Raw genomic sequence first — 25,177 nt, 5'->3', positions numbered from 1 at the left:
ATTTGACATCTGACACAGAATCACATAGAATCCATTCAAGATCTGGGTAGGTAGAGTGAAACAACCACTAATTCCTATAGATAAAGTAAAATTTACCAAATAAAGCCTCTGTTAGATTCAATCTTAAGCAATTAAAATACCTCCCTGAAGGTGATTTAACTTATTTACAAATGGTTTACACTGATACCAAATAGAAATAAGGTACATGTAAGGATCACAGAAACAGTTAAGTACTCATTTTCTATTGATGTCACAGAACCTTTGCAACTTATAAACTGAAGATTTCAAGCAATAATTTCACTTAGTCTTCATCCGAGTTGGCTTTTATTGATGTCTCCAGATGTTCTCAGGGTGATGTAGATCAGCTTCATGCACAATAGCTGTCTGGTGCAATCATAACTACGATTGTTTAACAGAAAACTGGGGACAAAAAAATAAAGCTAGTTCCTAACACAAACAGGTGCATACCTCTGTGCAATACTTTGATCCATCAACATCCTGAGTCATTGTGGCACTTAAACAGTGTGGCAAGACATAGGATAGCATCTATGAGACCATTATCCTGATCAGCTATTGAAAGTGATACATAAATTGACAAAATAATCCATCTTTCAAAGCAGCAGTAAAAATGACAAATATTTATACTTCTGTCTGAATGAGGCTATTTAAATAGAGCAGCTTAATTAAGAATATTAAATTAGTTGTTTGTGACCGCATGAACTAAAATTCTGAGCTAATTCTGGATGTTCTTTCATTTGGGTGATGCTGACTAGAGGAAATGAAGATGAAGGAAGGAAATGGCCTTCCTGGAGTCCTTGATTAAATTTCAAGATGCTAGGACTTTCTTCTCCCTGGAAAGTTTTCCAGTGTCAATATCCCATGATTACTCAGTGACACAAGTATTCAAAAGCAGGAAAATATTTTTCTTTAGCTTTCACTTATGAAAGGCACTGATCCATTTCAATCAGAGTAGGCTTAGTAGGCAAAAGGCTAACCATTGGCTTCTCCTATGTTAATTTCAGTCATCATAAATATTGAATTTCATTACTGAAGCAGCAAATGTAACCTATTTCTTTAAATGTATTTATGGCATAATAAATCATTTCCATATAAAAAAACCCCAAACAAACAAGCAAAATCAAAACCAAAACAACCACAAGGATTTGGTATGTGAAAAGATTACTGGTTTAGCGTCCAAAAATAATATTGATTTTTTTGTAACAGACCACGTGAAAAAACAGCAAGGAGGCATATTTCCCCTTCACTATGCACCCTATGAGAACTTAAAAATGTAAGTGCAGCAGAAAAGCTCCAGTGTTTCTGACATCATGGGACCCCACTCCCTTTCCATCTGAAACCATTCTAGAGCAAAGCCCATGAACCAATATGTTGCTCTCTTTTTTTACAGAAGCCCTTTTTTCAAGTTATTATTTCTCATCTTCTTTCAAGTAAGTCCTGGCTCACAACTGTGTTTCCTCTTGTTCCAAAGAATGTGGAGGGACATGGCAAGATGCTGGAAGAGATGCTAGCTTCTGAAGCTTGGGGTGTTGCAGAGGTTTTGGCCTATGAAAAGAACGTCGACTTTGTACACGTCTGGCTGCAGCAGATCTGTAATTTCCTTGTGCATCAATTTCCTTCTCTTGGGGCTCCTTCATAAAAGAGTCTTCCAGCCCTTCAAACATAAGCAGAGGATTCTCTTCTTGTGAATTCTCTGACTTGTAGCTAACTTCAGAACAATATCCTGAGTTTACTGTCTGTTTGTTATTCATATCTGTATGTGCTTCCCAGAAGAGGTCAGGCACATTTGGGTCACAAGAAGCTATATACTCAGAGACAGTAGAAAGAGATATATTCCCTCTGTTTTCCAACGAAGAATAGTTTGGTCCCCAAGGCATTTGAAGGCAAGATGGGAAGAAATGGAGTGGAGTCACTGAAACACTTTGGTTTTGGTTTAGCTGGTCATCTGAAGAGGAGTATTCTGTCATTTCAACATCATGGTCCATATCACCTAGAGAGCACAGGGAGATAGAAAAGTTTGTAAAACATACTTTCTGTACTAGTATGCTGGCTGTTGGGGCTTGCATTTGGCTATTTTTATGAAAGTATTATGAAAGCTAGTGGTTTAAGACGGCTTTTAGATGACTTTTTTTCTTTTTCTGGGGAACTGCGCAATATCCCAATTTCTATCATGGACAACCTAAAGTAGGTTTCCTTCTTATCCCTGCTGAGTATCAGGCAAAACTTAGTTCAGGCTTTGTGATGAACCTGTTTCAGATATTTAGGAGATGGAGCTATCATCTGGTCATTAAGGTGTATCTTTATCTTGAAACATTTCATCCTGATTCTCAGCAAGGAAATATTTCAGAAACTTTTGAAAGAAATTGCGGTCTTTCAATCAAGTAGCAGAGGGTGTCACCGGGGAGTCAATTTCTTACTGACCAGAGCCTACAACCACTTTTCTGTATACTTTAGACTATGTAGAGAAACTCCACATTTCCACCACTGACTTCCAGTTTACAGAGTTTTTTAAAACCTTTAATTGAAATTTCAGTATCATTCTCCTATTAAGAGGTAATTCAGAGGACTGTTTCAGAGAGTAATCAAGGCCAACGGCTGTTAGCTTGGCAAGTCTAACTTCTTAAGAAACAGAGTAGTCAAAACACAGTGATTTTGATATATCAAAGATACCTGCACAAGCACATACACATACCAGTTCCTAATAATAAACTCCATTATAAATAAGGCAACAGAATGGAAAAAAAAAAACAAAGGTTAGCAACAAAATGGTCAGTAAGTCATATGCCAATATTTTATGACGAAATTCTCAGTGGGAGAAAATAATGAAGATAATTTCAATGTGGATAAGTGTCAAGGAGAAGTTGTCCTTTTGAAATGCTGCTCATTGTTCAAGTTTTAAGTCAGGATATTGGAATTTAATTTACAGTTCTTTAATTAATTCAGGGTTCATTTTAAAACACCATTTAAAAATAATCAATAATGGAACTGAGTAGTAGAACAACCACAGACCAACAAGCCACTCCAGTAAAGAAAGTGATGTGTTTCCTATAATTACACTTGAACTAGCATATGTTCTGGAGGGACAGAAACCAGAACAGAAGAGAAACAGAACTTCCTTTTTCTTTTCAAAACTTTATGAAGCTCTTCTCAAATCAGATTTTCATCATTCACTCTTATCCTGAAGTATTTGTCTGAACGAAGTTTCATCAACTACAGAAGTACATTCAGCTTACCACATTCCTTTATTTGTTGGTGCACAGAGGACACTAGGCCATAAATTTGTGATCATGGATTCCACAAAATCAAAATCATGATGAATACTGCATAGTCCTCTCAGTGCCCTATGTTCTATTCAATTATGATGTCTGAACTGTGACCTGATCCACCTCATTTACAGCACTCACTGTGTTGATTATAGAAGCAAAGGCTGCTTTTTATGGTGTGGAAAATTTCCACAAAGTGTGAATTAAAGGGCTACTAGGATATTTGTTTAAACCCAGGGTAAATTTAATTTTAAGTCTCTAACACATTAGAAACAACAAGTTATTTACTGCATCAGAAACCTAAGCATTTTTCTGGTTTAATATAAGGTCTGAATTGAGATAAACTCACAGTTTAAGGATAAATCTCTAACCAAAATTGGAATGCTTCTTCTCCACAGTCTGTTGTGCAATTACCTGTACCTGTGCAAGGGAATTCTGATGCATTCTATTAAACATGCTTAATTTTTAAACCCTTTCTTATGTCATTTACTGATGACACCAGCAGTGTGATTGAGCACTTGTATTGTTGCAGTGGAACCATTTTCCCTTCCTGGGCACTGAATAAAGACAAATGCTCATAACTGACTCAAGGCTTCTTAACAACAGAATCAAAAATCGTATTCTAATTATACTAAGAATGAATCTCAGCCCAGCTCATTGCTGATCTAGCCCTGCTACTGCTGTTGTATATCTGGATGCAATAGAGTCCAATGGGTTAAATTACTCATCTGACCTCTTATGGGTGAACCATCCTTTGGCACAAGCAAATAAATTGTCTTTCTGAGGTTTCAGACTGCTTTGCTTACATCTGTAGACAGTAGTAACAATGTTACTCAAAAAGACCAATCACTGTCTATGGGGGCTGAATCAGAATTACCTGATTTCTTGTTAGGAAATGCAGGTACAAATTTTATAATCTAGAACTGACTAATAAAGAAACCTGAAGCCTCTTGAAACTGGTTATACAGTGTACTGGTATTTGGAATACTATTTTCTTGGCATTTAAAGCATTCAGGCCAAAGCAAAGAGCAGGAACCTTCTCTGCTGTAAAAATAAAAAGCTATTGGCCCACAAATAGTTGGACAGCTCTTCTGCAGAAGGAAAACACAAAGGTGTTTTGTTATTCAAGCTGGAAGAAAACAGAAAATGTGTGGTTGTATGGAGGAATCAGGAAGGAAATAGGTGCTCTGGCAAAAGAAAAAGCAGAAAAGTAAGTTTACTTGTCAGTAGACAGGGTTGATAGGAAGACTGAGTAAATATAAAGGTGATAATATCTTTTAAAATATTACATATGTGTTGATTCTGGGAGAAAAGCTCTGGGTTGGTCCTCTGCACCATCTGCTAGCAGGAAGGAATCTATTGATTTATTGCTGAGTCGGAATGGAGTTAGCCGTCTGAAGTTGTTCGGAGAATATGGGATCTGGACTCGGGCCCTTTGTGATGGTACCACAGTATCTTCACTAGATAACCATGGTGAGAACTTCATGTAGATGCTTTGATCATCATCAGCTGTAAATACTGGGTTATCAATTCCTAAAAGAAGTTCACAAGTGACAAATACAATTAATCAGAATAATTCCTTGGTAATACAGCAAGATGCTTTCTAAAAGGAGAATGACTATAGTGGGAAAAAAATAGGCTGATATATGCTGGTATATGTGTGACTAAGCCAACATACAAACCACTATATACATACAGGTTGGTCTTTCTACCTTGGTCATTTTGGATTTTTATTAAAGAGAAAAATTGGGTATTATGTCCAATATGCAGTTACGTTTGCAATATCTGGAGACAAAAAATAAAATAAATATAAGAAGAAATCAGCAAATTTTAAGCAAAATAAAGCACAATAAAAAAATAACTGCAGAAAATTCAAATCAAAGCCATAAAAAAGAAACAAAAGATGGAAAAAAATTGCAAAAGCATGAACTGCACAACTTCATAAAAGAATGTGTGTGAGAGAGCTAAAGCAGGCCACAGAACAGTCAAGAAAACTTCTAGATATAAAATTTGTAGTGTTCGAACAGAAAAATATATATTAAAAATGAGCTTAGGTCTGCATCTTGCCACCCACTTATTTTCGGATTGATTTATAGATGTCTTTATATATTCTCAGACATAAAATTTGTAATAGAACAGTGAGGAGGCTGTATCAGTGTGTCTGCCAAGAAAGTACAGATACAAGTATTTTTCTTCACTGTATGTACCATGTTACACATGAAGTATACAATGGCATGCCAAACCCACAAAAATGCTAAAGAGAAACACTAAATTTTCAAACTTCATAAATCATATAAGGTATTTTCTGTTATTTATAGTGATACACTTTCAATCTGATATTTTGGAGCTATTCAGGGCTGAAATACAAGTCCAATGAATATTCCAGGAGTGCTTCAAATCTGCCCTTTTCAGTGACGTCTGTGAGGCTGTAAGGATCTGTGAGAGTTGTGAATTGAAGAGGAGATATCCTGCCTGAAAGAAGCAGGATTAAATTTATCACAACAAAGTGCTTCAAATGCAAGTAGAAAACATTTCCAAAGGACTAGTATTATCTGGTCTTGTGAGGCAGGAAAACTCTAAAATAACATTTTCTGTTGCTAGATATAATTAGTGGGTGTAAGTCTGGTTTAGACAGTCATGGCTACAATCTCTATAAATAGCAAAGTTGATGCTGTCCATACTTCTAGACATCCAAGGCTTGTTATCTGTCAAAATGAATATTAAGCAAATATATTTTCTAAGAGAACATAAATGAACAAAACTTACACACCAAATCAGCAGCATTTCTAGTATTTTTTTAAACATTTGAGAAAAAAAAAAATCTGTAGGTAAATAATGTTTTTACCAGTAGGTGTATCTGTGAAATTTTGCTTTGTCACATTAGCCAGGAAAGCAACTCCTTTGCCTAGATGCAAAGTTTCGTAATCATTATTTTCTTCTGATTCAGAAAACTCCAAATCTGGAAAAAAAAAAAAAAAGAAAAAAGTCAAATTTTATTAGAGATTTTTGTCAGTTCCAATAGAAGATGCTATTTCATAATGTTTTGATGCTGTCATAGTTATCAAAAACACATCAATAACAAGGCTCTATATAAGGGCAAAATTTAATTAGTAATTAATTTTAGCACTGAAATGTGAATGTATATAGAGTTTGCAGCTTACATACCAATTACATCAAGAAACTCAACACAGGCATGTGGCTTGCATTATTATCTGGTGCTATGATAGCAAGAGGTTTCACACTCTGGCTAAGCTTTGGTTATCAGAATTGTCCACTTTCCTGGGACTGAAACAAACCAACCTATGACATCACAGCACTGTTGCTGCTGTGTTTTGTGTCTTAAATGCTCACGGACTGACAAATGTAATTACAAATATAGTGACCAGTCACTGCATTTTCACCATTTGACGGAGGTCAGCATTAGTATCCTGACTGATTTCAAACCTTGCTACTTCTGTTTCAGTAGAACCGGTTTTACAACAGCTGCTGAACCACTTGTTAAGACTGTCTTCCAATGAAGGTTTCTTTTTCCAAGTAGAGGATGACATCGATACACGGTGTTCTTTGACAAGACTGCACTGAATGACCCACTTAAAAGTATTCAGAAAGCTCTTCCTATGCAAAAGATTCTAGAATATTACACTTACTCAATAAGCCTGTGTTGCCCCTGTCAATCACAGAAATAATGCTCAGAAAATGATTCAAAGAACATACATAAAGAAAAAGATCTTTGCTTGGAGCTACTGAGAAAAGATAAATCCCTCTCTACTTGACTTCAGTTCTCTTTAAAATCAAGAGGCTGCGTGCGTACATGGAGGAGAGAACACAAATAAGAGTTAGTTCAGTGGTTTTTAAACCACATTTCATTTTTTAAGTGACACATTTTATAATTACATAGCAAACATATAGGTGTCCATCACATCTTGCTATGACTGACATTAATGCCAAAAGATGGCTAACACAAGATGAAAGGATTTGGGGCTTTACATGCAAAACTTTTTTTTTTTTTTCCCCTAGGCCAGTCAGCTTCAGATCACACTTGCAAGGCTGACTAATTTGATAGATTTGTGCATGAATGGTGAATCAGTGCTGGCCTCGGACCATGTGTTCCTTTCAAAGTTACACACTCCTTGAGTTCTAATGTGCTCGCTTAGTGTCAATCTGATTCAGACCCTTCCAAACAAATGAACCTTTAACTCACATTGGAATGCCATCACAACTACTTAATTTTATATGGCATGGTGTGCTGGGCAGACATATTCTGCTGTGATGAAAAAGAAAAATGTTAGCAAAAGTTGCACTGTCCAGTTATCCAAAAGCAAGCTGAAAGTTCATCTACTTTGTAGCCAATGCATTGTTTTGTTTTCAACATTTAAATGTGATATTTTAAAAAGATGAGTTAAAAAGCCAATTAAAATTTGGTTTGTCATCCAGCTGCCTGGAAAAACAACTTCTAAATCATTGAGACACTGCATTTAAGAATGGAGCAGATCCCCACACTGAGTTCTGAATTATGGCTAGAAGTCCCTTTTTAGTATCAGCTTCACTGTTGCATATCACAAAGTTTTCAATGATGCTTTACTGACAGTGTAGCTGGTAAAATACAGATAATGAAACTGGTCTAAGAATCTTTTTACCTTTTTCCTTCAAAGTAAAATCTTGTACTGGATTTTCTGAAGATATTGTTCCATTTGGTATGGCACTGCTGTTTCGCTGAAAGAAAACAAAGTTACCAAAAATGCTATCATCATCAGATAGCAATGGCAGTGACATCCTTTGAAATCATGAGTTCAGCAGCATAACCCTGAAATCTGTTGTACTCTTTGACACTCGATATGGCTGTCATTAGTTTCCCCCTACATACATACCTACTACAGGAAAAGAAAGGAACTTCGGCCCTTTGTATGTTATGTGTTCCCTCCTAGTTTCATGCAAATTTTGTGGAATTCTCTATGCCGTAGTGTTACCCTGATATATCTACCCTTCAACATCTCCCCACAGTGTTGCAGCATGGCTCAAGGTTTGTTGTTTTTCAAGTGATTGAAAATCTCTCACCCAGAAGAAGAGACCCAAAGCACAGCGAAAAGCAGCATGTGAGAACATGTCCCTTGAGTTATCTCATAGTTTAATCTCTTCTTGCTTAGGCCTTAATTCATGAAGTTCTATAGGACAAAGCTAAATACAGGATGTAGGACCCTTCAGAGTCCTCTCTGCCCTCCCCACCCCTGTGTGTAATAGGCAGCTACTTTTGGGTCCTTGTGAAAGTATTTTACCCTTTTTTGGCCCCGGTCTCGCTTGTGGATTTTATTGAGCTTCTTGGCATTGTTTATTCCTAGTTTGGTACTCTTGAAAGATTCTAAGCGCTTCCTCATTGTCCTGTGGAAAATCTCCTTGTCCTGTTTCTCATCTTCACTGTGCATGATCTCATGTCGACTGTATAGGTGTTTGTGCTGTGGCCAGGAAGGGAAGACAATATTCATTTATTTAGAAATACAGTTGGAAGCCCTGAATCCATGCATTCAATTAGTGTCATGAAAATGTAAATGACTCCATTAAAAAGAATAAACCAAAGACTAGTCTGAAGGTAGTAATGAAACTCCTGTTTTTCTTTCTCTTTCTTCACTGTGAAACATGCATAAGTCCAGGAATTTTAAGTATATAAGAGTGACTGTCATTCAAACTAAGACTCTCCCTAGAGGAGTCTGAATCACTTCAGCTTATACACGCCATTTAATTCTGCTTCAGAACCTATAATGGACCCAGTTCTGCTTTCCACTGGCCCCAGTGAAATCAAAAGCACTAGTTCTGTCAAAGAGACATGATCATAAGAAAGAATATAGACATATAGAAAGAATATAGACAAAGACCATATCTTCCTCAAAGGTGAAAATTTTGCAGATGGGTTATTTCCTTTTGAGTTTTGCTCCCAAGTTTTACTTCCTGATGTCTCCTAGTTTTACATTGGAAAACAGTCCCATGCACTCACCTCCTGCCTGGGTTTATACAGGTACTGCTGTAGGGTGTGATGAGCAATGGTGTCTTCTGTATCCCGGATACTTTTCCTCCTCTGCTCTAAAGCTTGCATGTCAAGGCAAACTGGTCCAGTTTTGTCCCTCCTGAAGAAGAATAAAATATATATAGAGCAGGTTTAAAAACCAGTAGTCACTGAAAAGGAAGAAAAAACAGGAAAAGGGGAAACGATAGGGAAAAATGGAGATTAAAAAAAAAGAAAAAAAAAGGAAAAGTCAAAATTGGCTAAATGAAAATGAATAAGCAAATATCTAATGAGAAATGTGAAACAGTTATTGTTTTTTGTCCTTCAGGTGTGTGTAGCATTAATTTCCTCCATTTACAAGACACATGGTCTGTTTGTTGAAAGAATCATGGAAGAGTTAGGGAAGGAGCAATTTTTCTGCTTGCATCTCTCCTGGGTTTTTCTGGACCAGCCACAGAAATGACATCTAGCTCTGTCTATAGCATCTGGTAAACAAAAGGCCCATGAAGCAACGCTAACATGGATGTCAACTTCATCTTGCCAGCCTTTACTGCAAAAACTTGTTTGTGTGTAAAATGCAACTATATAACTGTATATTTTATGTGGGAGAAAAGATTAACTGAATTTCAAAAAAGTAGTAAATGAAACCCCTGTAATTTGCATTTTTCAAAATTTATAACACTGTTTCCGTTTCCTCAGATATAACACGAAAAAACCCACATCAAAACCCCCCACAATCAGTCTACATAACTTACAGTAAATAAGAGACAGAACTTTCCACAGTACTTGGGCGTGGGGTGCTGAAATCCACATTTACCATGTTGTCTGTACTTGGAGAACGTATAAATGCCAAGGAACCTCTACGTTCTCCCTGGCCACAAGAAGAAACAAGACATATTACAATTGTAAACACCCTGGGCAAAATGTGTATCAGAAAATGTGGATAATTTGTGAGGCTGCTGTATGCAAATGGTACAAGAAACAGGGGATTATAAGGTATATTTAGGTAATGAATACAAACCGTTTTTTCATGTTATGATTTCTTTACATTTAGTGACCTTATCCCAATGAACAAAGCTAGGAGAAAAACTATTCCACTCTTGTAAATTGATTTTGAGGAGGTAAGTGAATTCTTAGCTCTTAACCTGTTTGCAAATTATTTCCTTGCCTTTTTGCAGTCAAACTCCTTTCTCTTCACAGACCTTTTCAGGGATGGACCTTTTACTTTGCACCAGATTGCAAATCAAGTACATACAGATAATTATGCAGATTTTTATGACTCAACACATCACTGCACTAACAGCAGTGTTTTCAAATGTACAACACTTTGTTTCTTGTTCTCTACCAGACTGGAAGCTGCAAATGTTAAGTGGTGGTAGAAGTCTACAAGACTATTTGAAACTGGTTATGGCATGAAGAGATCAGATACTGAAGAGATGACATTTACTTTCAGTTCTAAAACTAGTGTCACAGAAGTGAATGCTGGAAAAGCTCAGATTTATGTCTTCACAGCTTTCCCTAGTGCTTCCATAATCTCCTGTTTACATCGCAGAATCACAGAATATTAGGGATTGGAAGGGACCTCAAAAGATAATCTAGTCTAATTCCCCTGCTGGCAGAGGAACACCTAGATGAGGTTACACAGGAAGACATACAGGTGGGTTTTGAATGTCTCCAGAAGAGGAGACTCCACAACCTCCCTGGGTAGCCTGTTCCAGTGTTCTGTCACCCTCACTGTGAAGAAGTTCCTTCTCATATTTAAGTGGAATGTCCTATGTTCCAGTTTGTACCCACTGCCCCTTGTCCTATCATTGGTTGTCACCGAGAAGAGCCTGGCTCCATCCTCCTGACACTCACTCTTTACATATTTATAAACATTACTGAGGCCACCCCTCAGTCTCCTCCAAGCTAAAGAGACCCAGCTCCCTCAGCCTTTTCTTATAAGGGAGATGCTCCACTCCTTTAATCATCTTTGTGGCTCTGCACTGGACTCTTTCAAGCAGTTCCCTGTCCTTCTTGAACTGAGGGGCCCGCAAGTGGACACAATATTCCAGATACGGTCTCTCCAGGGCAGAGTAGAGGGGGAGAAGAACCTCTCTCAACCTACTAAACACACCCCTTCTAATACACCCCAGGATGTCATTGGCCTTCTTGACCGTAAAGGCACAGTGGTCATCCTGCTCATGGTCATCCTGCTGTCCATCAGGACTCCCAGGTCCCTTTCCACTACACTGCTCTTCAACAGGTCATTACCAAACTTATGCTGGTACCTGGGGTTGTTCTTGCCCAGATGCAAGACTCAAGACACTTGCCCTGGTTATACTTCATTAAATTTTTCTGCACCCAACTCTCCAGCCTGTCCAGCTCTCGCTGGATGGCAGCACAGCCTTCTGGTGTCTCAGCCACTCCTCCCAGCTTGGTGTCATCAGTAAACTTGCTGACAGTGCACTCTATTCCCTCATCCAAGTCATTGATGAATATATTGAATAGTACTGGACCCAGTACTGACCCTTGGGGGACTCCATTAGATACAGACCTCCAACTAGACTCTGCCCCATTGATCACAACTCTCTGGCTTCTTTCCTTCAGCCAGCTCACAGTCCACCTCACTACCCAATCATCCAGTCTACACTCCCTCAGTTTAGCAGCGAAGATGCTGTGGAAGACGGTATCAAATTCTTTACTGAAATCAAGATATACCACATCTACTGCTTTGTCATAATCTATCCACCTGGTTATGTCCTCATAAAAGGCTATGAGGTTGGTTAAGCATGACTTCCCCGTGGTGAAGTGTGAAGGGGTTGCTGTTAGATGGAGATTTGTTACTGAACCAGCCAGGAATTTCAAGGCTGGGAACAGGACCTGCCATGGGAGAGAAGCATCTCCGAAATAACAAGGCCCCAACGTGGTGTAAATCAATGGACCTATCAGCAGTGAGACTTCAGCGTGTGGACAGCTCGTGAACATAGATGATATCCAATTAGCGAATGCATGCTTGGAGCGTGGACGCGTGATCAGAGAATAGTTGCATATATAAGGAGGCTTGTTTCTGTAATAAATGGCTTTGCGTGATTCACATTGAATCGGAATGCTGAGTACTTTATCGTTCCAACAGTGAAGCCATGTTGACTGCACCTAATGACCCTCTTATCCTTGATATGCCTAGAGATGGCACAAAGGATAAGTTGTTCCACCACCTTTCCAGGGATAGAGGTGAGGCTGACTGGTCTATAGTTACCCAGGTCTTCCTTCTTGCTGTTTTTGAAGACTGGAATGACATTTGCTTTCCTCTAGTCCTCAGACAACTCGCCTGTCTTGCACGACTTGGCAGAAATGATGGAGAGTGGCTTAACAATTACTTCATCCAGCTCCCTCAGCACCCGTGGGTTTGCCTGGTTTAGGCTCTCCACTCTCAACTGTAAGGAATTTATTTAGGTTCTGACTGAACTCTTTCAAGCTCTTGTTTATTGTACAAATGCAGCATAACAGCAGAGCTGAAAAAAGAAAAAATTACAAAATACTTCTTTAACTCCTCACTTTAAAGGGAGAAGAGAGTAACTCGGGGGAGGCAGAACTTCACTCCTCCTGGAAGAAACGGCTTCAATTTCTATGTCAGTTTGTAAGTCACAGATGTTTATCTTAAATATGTATCTCAGAAGTCAAGGAAAAGTAGTTAAAGCAGTGTATCACCGAAGCAAATATTAATGTGAGAAAGTTGCAGTGACTTTAGGATTCACAAAACATGACTAATCAGGCATATTAGCATAACTAATTTCCACTGGAAGAAACTATGTTGCAAGTCTTTTGTAGAATCTGGAAAACTTTTCATTTCTATGTCTATTATTATCAGATCAGTAGACATTTGCCAATAGAATTTCTCTGCAAGGTACAATATATGCAGATAGTATTTAGACTGGGGTAGCAAAAGTCAATTTCCTTGTATTATGAACTGCACAATGAAAGGTACAATGAAAAAGGTAAGTCTCATAATTTAATCTGACATTACTATATGGGATTCAAGACATTCTTTGGTAAAGATTTTGGGCCTAAATCTATAGAGCTTAGTGATCTATAGAGCCCTTTGCATCTGTTAAAGAGAATAAATACTGTCATGAATCTACTGAACAGGTTCAGCAGTGAATCTGAACATGATTCTCATAGTCATCAGCCTCAAAGTCATTATCTAGCTTTCTTTCTTTAAGGTACAACCCGGAAAACACCATAAGAAATAAAATTAGTTCTTGAGTTCAAATGGTCTCAAAACTGAATGGGTAATTTACAAAACCTCAAAAGGAAGTCTTTGCTTGTATTGTGAACCACTCCCCATTTTTCACACTAACGTAATTTCCTAATTTCATCTTATTTTCTGAATACTATCTTTGTAATTCTGTGTTTCACTGGAAGAATCTGCCTGGATACAACTCATTTTCAAAAAAAAGATTAGTAGTATCAGTCCTAGAAATAGTGTTTATTTTAATTAAATAAATTAGCAGTTATCTCCACCTAGCTGTGAAAATGAGTTTACTTGGAGATTACGGGCACAGAAAGATTATAACTTCAAAGATCACTATTTAAAATACTCAATTTAAAATAATCCTCTACAATGTACGAATACTGCACGTTTCTGGTGATTTGAACTAAGGTGGCCAGTTTCACATTGCGGAAAATCACAAATTAGTATACAATCTGTTAACATTGCTCCAGTCTGCGAATAGTACTCCTGCAGAAGGCAAATAACTTCCTTGCATTCTGTAACTTCAAAAATTCCTCATATTGCAGGTCTTAAGTTTCTCTAACTTCACAATGCTGTGATTGCACTTGATATCTGTAGTGTATCACTTTAACCTCTGCTTTTGAAGTATGAGTGTTATGATTCCATTGAGCTAAAGTTACCCTTCCTGATTTTTATTCTATAACTGTGATCTGGCAGAATGACATTATAGAAGTCCACTACTTGAATCATATATCCACAGCATTTGAAAGTGAGCTTCTTCAAATCAGATTTCTCATCACATACAGCCACTGTTCTACAGGACCCAGACTCTGTTGACACGTTTAGAAAGACAGTAGCTTGCCTGATCCCTTTGGAATTACAGTATTTTTTTTTCATACCATGAATACAGAAAGAAAGTTATTTGGTAAAAACCAACAGACTGACATAAATAAAATATACTCATACTTGATAATCAGGCATTATACTGTCAACTACAGACACTCAAACAGGTGATAGAGACTCAAAACACATTTAGAAAAAAAAGAGCAGAGCAGAAGTGAAAATAGCTGTCTTTTAAATATCTCTTGCAATATATCAACTTTATAATAAATTAAAACAAACAAAAAAAGAAACCACAAAGACAAAGACAAAAACAAACAAACAAAAATCACAAAACATCAATGATGTTGTATGTCAACAAGTGTTCATAAGTACCTCAGCCACATAGCTAATTGCATCCTTCAAGTTGAGTTCATGAAAAACATTAAGGATCTGGTCTCTTGATTTTTGAGCAGACCTTCTCATCAGTACTTTACTGAGGAATTTCCTATCAAAATTGGTCCACCTGATAATTTAAAGAAACTGTGTTAATGGCAACAAGCAATTTTAGTTTATCAGCATTTTTTAGTTTAGAATAAATGATATTTTTGTGACTTAAGCACTTTTTAAAAAATGGTAAACATAGCAATGTGAGGAATTTGTATTTTGGAGCTTTCAATTAGCATTTAAAGAAAGTTAAGGAAAAGCCTGCTACAGAGTGATGCAGCTGTCACAAAGCATTTAATAGGTTAACTTGCCAAACACTACTACAACAGCAAGAGTGCTATGATTACAGTATCTCATTCCAGAATCACTTCATACTCTGGGAGATCATGCTACCTTTTTTTTCTACTTCTGATGATGCATTGTTATATCTAATAGCTTCATTCTAGAAGTTTAATCTTCTTTTCTCCTTTGGAAGGGAATCTGCTTTTCCCCAGTTGTATAGTAGAAGAGCCAGCCTAGAAAATCAGTTCACAACAACAGTGCCCTTCCAAAAGCACTTCTAGAGGGCCTTATTCATGACATCTACATACTCCGGGGGAGAGAAGTGATGTCTATTTTCCGTGATTTACACTTCCAAGCTTGTCTGATAGCAGGATATCTGCCATTTAATATTTAGGCTCCAGAAGATAAAGGCTGCTTTGCTCTCATCTACCTTCCTCAAGATTTTCTCTAAAGGGCATGAGGCAACTTTGGAGACTACTATTCAAAGTGATTCTATCCATCTTGCTCAATGGCTATTTTAAGTTTATGACTTTTTATTCAGGTTGTTGAAACCTTTTTGTTGTTAAACATTATTCACAGAGTTGATAACTATTCCTCTTCTCTAGCCAGGTCATCTGAGAAGCAGCCTCTAATTGAGGTTGCCACACCTAACCACATCAGTGAGGATGCCTGGGTCTGGCATTTCTTTGAGGAAGCAGCATTTTGATGTACATATAGTCCAAAAGATGCAGACTTAGGGTGGTCTCTTTCAAAATACATTAGTCATTCAAACTTCACACTCAGCCATGAGTCTACATTAAGCTACTCCTTCTCTTGTTACTCAAGGAAATTATCTTCTGACATCTAAGTCAAACTCTAATCTGAGACTTTAAAAATATTTAGCCCCATCTTCAAGACAGTATTTCAAAACTAGGCATATATTCCCCTGTATTTTAGCCTGCTGAAATTAATTACCAAAAAGAAAAAAAAATTCTAGACCAAAAGGAAAAGGATGTTCTATTTGAGAAACCTCATGAAAATTCTTCACTGCGTAAATGAACAAAGAGCAAAAGGAAATGAAGGAGACTGGGTACAGACAGGTGAGCAACTGCTTGAGTTCGGATACAATCTAGCTCCAGCCTGTGAGTTGTAGAGTTATATGAGCATAATGCTAAACCTAAGCTAATATACTCAGCTTCTCAGCGAGGGTTAGGAGAGTCCTTTGCAGAAAGCTGACACAACCATGTGGCTTTTGGATTGGAACTGACATGTTGAGTCAGCAGGACATTAGCAGGTCAGAACTGTGACTGTCTGCACCTATGAAATGACCTAACTTCAGGGAGGGAACTGCCTAACCTTAAATAAATTCTTAAAGATATGCAGATTTAATGTTTTTTGGGTTTGGTGGGTTTTTTCGTTTGTTTGGTTTGGTTTGGTTTTTTGTTTTGTTTTTATTTGTTTTGTTTTGTTTTGTTTTTTGGGGTTTTTTTCCACATTTATTCGTCTAGATTATGGAAGTCTGCCCATCATTATGGTAACTCTTCACATGTACTTTAAAGAAAATGGTGTCTGTATCTTTCAGCTGAATAATTCTGCTTCTCTCAAGATGAATCAACTATAAACAGAGGGGAATGGAAATGACCCATAGTTATCATTATTGATTTCAAACTAACAGACTTAAACTATCCAAGTAATTTCAAGGCACCCTATGCCGTCACTTTCAGGTGTTGAACCCATCTTTTGTAGAAATAGGATAAACAACTAGCATTGCCATAGTTGAGTTTTGTTAGTGTCTCCACACACAAATAATGTTCATTAAATGTAGTATTACAGAGAAAGACCAATATGAACATTTTAGGTTAAATCTTGTGAAAATGGACAATCCTAAAACCTTGAGAGAAGCTGATCCCTGGATGTGAACTCCGACATTTGCGAAGGCCTAATCTGAACTGTGGAAGAAAAATAATACATTCCAGTGTAGGGGGAAAAATAAACTATTTTCATATTTGCTATATTTCCGGTATTTTCATTATATAACCTTGTAAACTACATTTGACATCCTTGCTGTCCCTAAACTCACAGGCTTGAAAAGTCATAATTTACGGATAAGATTTCCTAGCAGCATTTCAAAATTCCAAGTTAGTTACTACTTACTTGTCTCTCAGATAATTATGTCCTATTTGTCCAGAAATGTCTTCTATAGCAGAAAGAATGTGATCAAAGGCCTAGGAGAGTGAATTTGGAATTAATATGTTTACAGAAATAAAAAACATATTTAGAGAATAACTCCGTTTATGTCATGTTAGACCAGGCGACTATGCAGAATAATTTTCTTGTTGTTAAGCAGATTTTCTTCCCATTTACAGAAATACTGACTACCATATGCTTTTCTTCAAAGGTCCTGATATTTCTAACATGTTCTTTAGAAATTCACTAACTATTCTTGAATTACAAAGGTCTCAGCAACTTAAGCACCTATTTTAACATTCAGTTTTAAGGCTCCTTTTATCAACTCATTTTACCATCTCCCTTTCTGCCCTATGAAGTACATCACCCACTATTAGTGTCAGTGATAAAATAAGTTGAAAATTTTCCCTAGTGTTTCTTTTTAGATGTTTTAGGAATCCATATTTCTTTCAGAGTAAAAGTAGGCATTATTCTTTTGATGTCTAGGGCAAAATCCCCTACTGGGTATAGTAGATGGCTGATAGAAATCCTGAGGTTTATAAATCTTGATTCAACCCAAAACAGCTGCAGGTAGAATACAGTCTTTTTCTGTATATTTCACTCTGAACATTGGAGTGATTACTACAGAGTCTAGAGCATGCTAGGTTTAGAACATGGGTGATACTGATTATTCCTGAATATGATATTAATTACTCCCTCAGGAGATATCTGACATGGAAGTGGAGAAAAGGATATTCAGAAAACCTCCATAGCATTCACACTGAATTAAACTATTACCAGGAATCTGGTATTTCAATATGTAATTAACATCTGCACTGAGTAGCAGACTACCTTTCTATGTAACATGTAAGCTACAAAGCCTGCTTTCACATTTTTTCGATAAATAAACAATATTTAAGAAGGAAAAATAAACCTGCGTCCACATGCTTTACCCTAGTGATCTTCAATCAAACGTTCTCCTCTTGTAGATGAAGAGAAAGAAACATATTCCACCTATGCTGTTTCCCCAGAACTGTCAGCCCCATTTAATTCTTAAGTGAAAGATCAGAACCTTCCATTGAGTATCCCTTCACATGACTCAACCCAAAGACAAATTGCAAACAATTTTTGAAATGCTTGAAGGATTTTGCACTTGAAATTTGATTCTCCCCTCCCTTCCAAAAAGAAACTTTCTCTATTGTATTTTTTTTTTCTCTTAAGGCACTCTGTGAAAATCCAAAAGATATTGCAGTTTTATTTAAAAATATCTTACTCTGCCATGAAGTTTCTCATTCAGTTTTGGCTCTCTGTGTTCAGTTTTCTTCACTTTCAGCCACTGTACCAAAGGCTTGATAGTCAGTCCCTAAGGATTGAAACATGATAGTCAGTATTTAGGCATTATCTTAGGCTTTCCTCCAGCTGGTCATTGTTAAAGACAAATAGAGCATTTTTGTCTATTATATTTCTCATACTTCCTCAGTGGATCTCTGTCACATTTAGAAGACAAAATAATGCAGTACCCTCAACTCCTGTTAAAAAGCTTTAAAAATACACCAATCAGTGAATAAAATATATCTTCTATAAGAAAAATATGATAGTGGAAGTGCTAAAGTGTTCCCTGTATCATTGAATGTGGCAGTTTCTGCACATATCAGGAGTTTGTGACCACAATCAAACTTTCTATAATAAATTTGAGAAAAAATTCTAAGCTGGTATATACTGACATATCTCTCTTTAATTTAATGATGGGTTTTTTTCATCCAGAAAGTGCCGTTTTGCTTGGATACTAAATAGTTTCTTATCCCACTGCTTAGTATTATATTATGAAACAAGGACTTAGGCTAAGTTAGATTAGCTTAATGACTGTATTTGCCCATAAAAAGGACTGTTCCCTGTAGTTATTCACATGAGGTGAAGGATATTTAATCAGATATTAACTTGAGCACTATTAATATCAAGCAGCTAAGATGGAACATTTTTTAGCACAAAGGTAATTGTGTTTTGTCCCTCGTGATGCCATATGAAAACATAAAATAGGATCTTAGCTACTAAAATTACAAACTCAATTATGCTTTCAGTTCAGTGAAACAATACGCAACCTTCAGCTGAGAACTGCTCTAAGCATTCAGTACTTTTGGGGGACTCCTTCTCCTTGCAAGAAACATACTTAAGAAGTTGAATTACCTGGAAAATAACAGTAAAAAACACAACGATGATTGTTGTGCTGACAAACAAGTTTTTCTCTTTCACTTTGTTGTCATCCAGAAGTACAACCAGAGCAAAAGCAACTGCTCCACGTAGTCCACCATACGACATCACCACCTGGTCTATTATCCCCAGCTGGACCATTCTGTAGTGGTTAAGAATCCATGTCTGTAAAACTACACCTATAAAAAAGAAATGACAGCATGTCTAGGGATACCCTTATGAAATGTCCATATCCCAACTGTGTGTAACACAAACAGAATCACCAGTCTGCTTTCATAACGAACTCCCTACACCATCTACTTCTCCCTCTGTATTGCTACACTGCTAAGAAGGGCAGGGCCACTTGGTACCTTTCTCTTTATGTTTGGGCAAAGGAATTAGATGAAGTATCTCTGTGAGCTAGCAGCTCTTCCGAGTGCTGCCCTCTGGCATAGACACCACAGGTGAATTTCTGACATGCACTGACCTTTGAAATTCACAGTTGAAAAGGAACATGATTTCTAGCACCGTAGTCAGTGACATGCACAGGGTCTTTCAACAGAAAGAGAAATGGCTTGAAACAGTGTTGACATAGGGAGCAAGTGTGGTACTCTTTACAAATCACTAAAAATTACATTTATGTCATTGCCTTATGGAGGGTTGTGTAGTTATTGTAACACTGCCTTCAGGCCTACAGGTGAGATGCTGCCTGGTGTAGGAGACCTAAAGCTCTAGAAATCACAATGTCTCCCAGAGCTCCAGGCCATACAGATGGAAAACAGCTTCACCACTCCTGAAAGTGGCACAGCATGTGTGTCCCACTGCAGCAGGCCGGGACTGTTAACCAGTGCAAAAGAGATATTGCTCTTTTTAGAGAACTTTGAATTTGTGCTAAGGGGAGGGTGTCTTGTGTATATCACTGTAAGCAAGGTCTCTGGTGGAGGCAACCTTTAAAATTAATTAATGCCACCTACCTGACTCCTCCAAGGGTATGAGAGCTGCAACTATGTAAGACCCAATATCATCAGGTCTTTAGTAATTTATCAATATCTAAGCTCAATTACTTTAATGGATGCATGTTGTTACTGCAGAATATTTACTATTCAATTATTGATCACACTTACTATAGGACTATTAACCACTCATTCCAGGAATACAAGTGACAAATTCAAGATACTGAAAACTTATTTAAATATCTCACACACAGCAGCAGTTACTAAGAAGTGGCTAAATGAACAATAGTTACAGACTGTTTAGAAAGGAGGACATGGGGCTAGGCCCTTCATTCAACCCATGCATCTTTAGACAAAATAAGAAGAAAATCTAGGAAAACTGATAACTAGAAAGGTGTGTTATCTTTTATTTGAAATTAAATCAAGACAAACAGGTAAATAAACCCATTTAATTTATTCCCAGATGTAGGTACATACACCAAATAACTATATGTACTACTCTCTAGGAGTACTTAATTCTATGCCTTTTTTTCAATTTTAGCGCCTTTGATATTTCACAAAAAAAGTTATTAAATAGTAGAACTACATAGTTGGGCAAATCATCATTAGTATTTTGAAATGTTTGTAAACTTATATAAGCCAAATTAATTGACAGTAGGTAATCCCTACCTACCACAGTCTTATTTACTCAGGTTTCACCAGTCCCTGAGAATTTTTTCTTGAGCCAGAGAAACCACTGTGTAATTATGTATGGTCTTACATCACTGTGTCTAAAGCCTGAAGTCAGCCATGAAATTCGTGTAAGACAATCTCTTTATTAACAAATTGAAAGAGCTAAAAGAAAGAGATGGTTGAGAGGACTTAGATATTTTGTTAGGCTGCAAGATAAAGAACCAGTGCCAATACCATATGCTGGGTCAACAAAGGTTAGCCACTGGGTGATTCATGTTAACTGCAGGGCTAGTGATATCCTCATATGTAATCAAAAGTGAAATTCTACTATATTTTCAGCATGTGATGAATCTTACTGTGGAGATCCACCCTCCTAACCCAAAACGAACCATAAATTCAACAAAAATAAATTGAATTATTTAAACAAGCTTCTCCAGAAACATCAACAATACAATGCAAGAACAGGAAGAAGATCGTGTCCTTACCAATAACTCTATATACTGAGATGAAGACCAGAGTCAATAGAATAAAAGCTGTATTCCAAGTCCAGATTGCTGGATTTACAGCTGAAATTCCCAGGAACATGAAGATAATAGTTTCTGCTCCACTGGCCATCATTTTCATGGTGTATCTTACAGTTGTAGAAGATTGTTCAGATATATTAGCCTTTACATATTTCTGACAGCAGATGCCACAGAAAGTTATCCTAGGGAAAAAAAAAAAAAAGTAATTGTTCTGAAAATATTTGTTGTAACATTTAATATTATTTCCATCTATCTGTCATGTAGTTATAAAACCCCAGTATTAATTCCTAAGAAAAAATACACCCAGAGGCCATTGCTGAGTCTAATCTAGGTAAAAAGCATATCTCAAACATTCATCCTGAGGTGACCCCAGGAGGTGAGAAAATCGCATTTCATTAGATCATAACAGACCTTAATTCTCTTCAGATTACCATGCTGCCTTTCATGCAAAAATTTTAATCTTATTTACATTAGACATAATCTTAAAGTAAGGATCTGTTTGAAGTAAGATTTTCAGATCTTGAATATGTCCACTGTAACATCCACAAACATGACATGCAAAATTGAGAAGGTATGCCCATAATCAATGGATACTAAAAGAAGAAAGAACACAGAAGTGCTCAAGACGAAACAAGCAAGATTTAGGCAAACCTTAACAGGCCAATCAAGACAGCAGCAAATAATGGACATTCACGTAATGTCTTAGAAAAACATCATTTTAATTACAAATTACAGGTAAAGATCTCAATACAAATGGACAACTGTTAGTTATTTATGTATGATTAATCACAAAGAGGAAAGAATCAAATCTGTATTTTGCAAAGGAAATTCTCCTGTTGCACTGTAGATACTGGAAAACTTGCATTCCTTTTCAAGGCTGAATGACAGTATTTGCAAACTGTAGTCTACTGCAGTGTAAAGATAGTAATATTCAGTGTAAGCTTCATGAGCGTCATATTCTATAGCTGTCATGCATAAGTTAGACCCTCTCAGTGTTTTCAAAATACATATTCCCTTCTAGGCCCTTCACAGGCAGTAATAAAAATAGACTTACGCAAGGATAGCAGAAAGAGAAAGCATCTCTGCTGTGAGGTAGGACAGGTAGGCAATGATAAACACAAATCCAGGTTCAATGATTCTCACGTGCTTGGTGAAACGACTGACCAATGAGAGCAGGAATGCAAAGAAAATGCCAACCAGTGTCCCACCCAGGCTCACCACAAAGAATGACACTGAAAAACGAAACCAAACACAGCTTAAATAGTAGTAGTATAATGGTTTCAACTAGTTCTCTTCTACTATTTGGGCAGCAAATCAGAGAAAAATTTCAAGGACATGTAAAAAATTATTTCTAAAATGCAACAACATTTATTGTGTTTGAGCACTTGGTGTAGGAATGCAGCATTGTGTAGAAGAAACAAGGTTACTTTCTGTTAAGCCTCACCATTTTAGGCTTGTTTGAAACCCACCACATTTCTTTGATTTTTTTCCCACATTCTGTAAACAAATGCTTTTCCAAAAGCATATTAGAGAATATGCCAAAGTCACTGTTAAAACGTTGATTTATAAGATAATGTAGCATCATGTTATGCTCAGAATGGGAAATATTGAGTAAATTTTTTGGCAAATGACATTCCTTGAGTGTCACTGGCAAGTATTATTTAATAGCACTCAGTGATAAGCAGTGAGAATGCCCATATGCAATCTCAATTTCCCTGGAATGCAGGAAGAGCATTGGCTGAAAATGAGGACAAGTTACAAAATGCAAATGAAATATGTATAACTGTCAATTTGGATGGTCTTAACAACTGAGCTCCACATCTGTTGCATCTTCTCAGAAGAAAACAAATCTGATGGTGTATCCTGAATACTTATTTATTTTATTAAGAAATTCATCTATACCACAGGAGTGTGGGAATATGAATGACAAGGGAAAGGGGAGAAAAGCAGCAGTTACTGATAGCATAATGATAGTATATTGTTCAGAAGTCTGCATATATACATAAATGATGTGGTATGGAATTAAATTCTACACACCTATGCCTTTGACACATTCAATCCCCGTCACATTCTCTGGACCTATTGTAACAAAAGATTCGAACACATTGTACAGCACCTGAAAAGAAAAGCAGATTAACTTGATATTTGCTCCTGAATTAAGCCTATTAAAATAATGTCATCGTTTGCCCCAACATTATGAATCCTGAAATTATGTGTGTCTGAGGGAAGTTCTGTGTGGAAGGAGGGAGAAGATTTTGCAGATTTTTTTTTTTTTCCAGAACGCAGAAAATGCAAGGAGCAAGAAGAAACAAAATACAAACCAACAAAAAACCCCCAAACACAACATTTACAACAACAACAACAACAAACCAACCAACCAAAAAAACCCAACAACAACAAAACAAACCAAAAAAACACAACAAAACAAAAACCCCAAAGCACTAAAACTTTCCATTTCTTATTTCAATATGATTTCTGTCTATAAACAGCTTTGTGACATCTAGATGTTTTTTCTAAAGCACTTCTCACTCTAAAATCCAAGTATTTGGCAGATTTTTAAAATTGTCTGTATAAAGTAATAAGATGCTTAATAAGATAATAATAAGATGCCAGTAATAAGATATTAGATTGCAATAGGTTGAACATATGTAAAATAAGTTGCACATAAAAGAGAAAAAATTATAATAATTGTACTAAAGCTTTTAAAATAATTGACTAACAATGATAGTGCTGAAAGTAAAGGATTCAGCTTAGTCATATCCCTGCCTAAGGAGGTTTCTATGAGCATTATTCTTGACACATGCCTGTCTAATTTATTAATAGTTGCTACACTGATGGAGAACTCTACTATGGCTTTCTCAGCTTCCCCTGTGGCAGCTAACCTTCTTATTATATTTACCCCAGACATGGCATACAGGTTACTTTGTCTGTAACAGCAGACTTTTACATATTTACATTTAAAGAATGCTATATCATCCACTTTCTTCTGTCCTCCAGTCTTTCCTTTTTCAAATTAAGAACTTCAAATTTTCTCATAGGCTGTGCTTTCTGACTCTTGATCATGCTTACTCTTCTCTTACGGATTTTCTTCAACAAACAATCAAACTTGTTTTTATTTGTAGAGTGAGGGCTTGTATTGATTGCACAGTAACAAAAAACTCTTTTCCTTCTGAAAGGCAGAGATGTTAATACTTGAGTTTTGCAAGGGTTTATTTTAATTTTTTTTATTCGGGTAATACCCCAGAAGTACTAATGAGACTGATATATAAAGCAATTACGTTTCTCTTGAGACCCTAAATGGCATTTTCAAACTCATATAAGAGCTAGGCTGCTGCCAGTGACTTTGTAGTGCCTTGCTACCTTGATTGCAATAAATTAAGTAACTGACCCTGATGGACATGTCTTACTCTCCTTTGGAGATATGCAGGAATAGCAATAGGTGATGATTTGAAGCTAATTGAAGCTCTATAACAATTCAGTCATATAGCATCTTTCTGCCGTAGGACTTCCCGGTCCCTGTCCACTAGCACTGTACCACAAAATTATTGATTTTATTCTGAGAAAAATTTTGTGTGAAAAGAATAAGTATTTCTGTCAAAATAAAAAATCAGTAGAAAATTTGGATTGTTTTAAGCCTATTAAAATCTGTTAATTTTCCT

At 36.8% G+C, this 25,177-nt stretch overlaps 1 protein-coding gene across 2 annotated transcripts in view; it reads right to left on the bottom strand.

Moving 5' to 3' along the window:
- Positions 1 to 1,910: 1,910 nt before the first annotated feature.
- The window catches only part of SLC9A3 (solute carrier family 9 member A3), a 58,175-nt gene continuing 34,908 nt past the window's right edge, over positions 1,911 to 25,177 (bottom strand). The window contains exons 4-17 of one of the 2 annotated variants that reach the window (XM_071804670.1): positions 23,556 to 23,634; positions 22,573 to 22,750; positions 21,480 to 21,700; positions 19,367 to 19,569; positions 18,456 to 18,545; positions 17,171 to 17,241; positions 14,705 to 14,834; positions 10,032 to 10,147; positions 9,268 to 9,397; positions 8,555 to 8,731; positions 7,919 to 7,994; positions 6,127 to 6,240; positions 4,571 to 4,814; positions 1,911 to 2,008 (exon numbers count right to left, since the gene is read on the bottom strand). In XM_071804670.1, the coding sequence (XP_071660771.1) occupies positions 2,005 to 2,008; positions 4,571 to 4,814; positions 6,127 to 6,240; positions 7,919 to 7,994; positions 8,555 to 8,731; positions 9,268 to 9,397; positions 10,032 to 10,147; positions 14,705 to 14,834; positions 17,171 to 17,241; positions 18,456 to 18,545; positions 19,367 to 19,569; positions 21,480 to 21,700; positions 22,573 to 22,750; positions 23,556 to 23,634 (1,833 nt within the window). In that variant the 3' untranslated portion in view covers positions 1,911 to 2,004. Of the gene's footprint in view, positions 2,009 to 4,566; positions 4,815 to 6,126; positions 6,241 to 7,918; positions 7,995 to 8,554; positions 8,732 to 9,267; positions 9,398 to 10,031; positions 10,148 to 14,704; positions 14,835 to 17,170; positions 17,242 to 18,455; positions 18,546 to 19,366; positions 19,570 to 21,479; positions 21,701 to 22,572; positions 22,751 to 23,555; positions 23,635 to 25,177 lie in introns of those variants that run through there. The other variant, XM_065831573.2, reaches the window with a different exon arrangement.

This window comes from Patagioenas fasciata, chromosome 2 (genome assembly GCF_037038585.1).
Source record: "Patagioenas fasciata isolate bPatFas1 chromosome 2, bPatFas1.hap1, whole genome shotgun sequence".
NCBI classification, from domain to species: domain Eukaryota; kingdom Metazoa; phylum Chordata; class Aves; order Columbiformes; family Columbidae; genus Patagioenas; species Patagioenas fasciata.
This window is presented reverse-complemented; position numbering and strand designations above follow the sequence as displayed.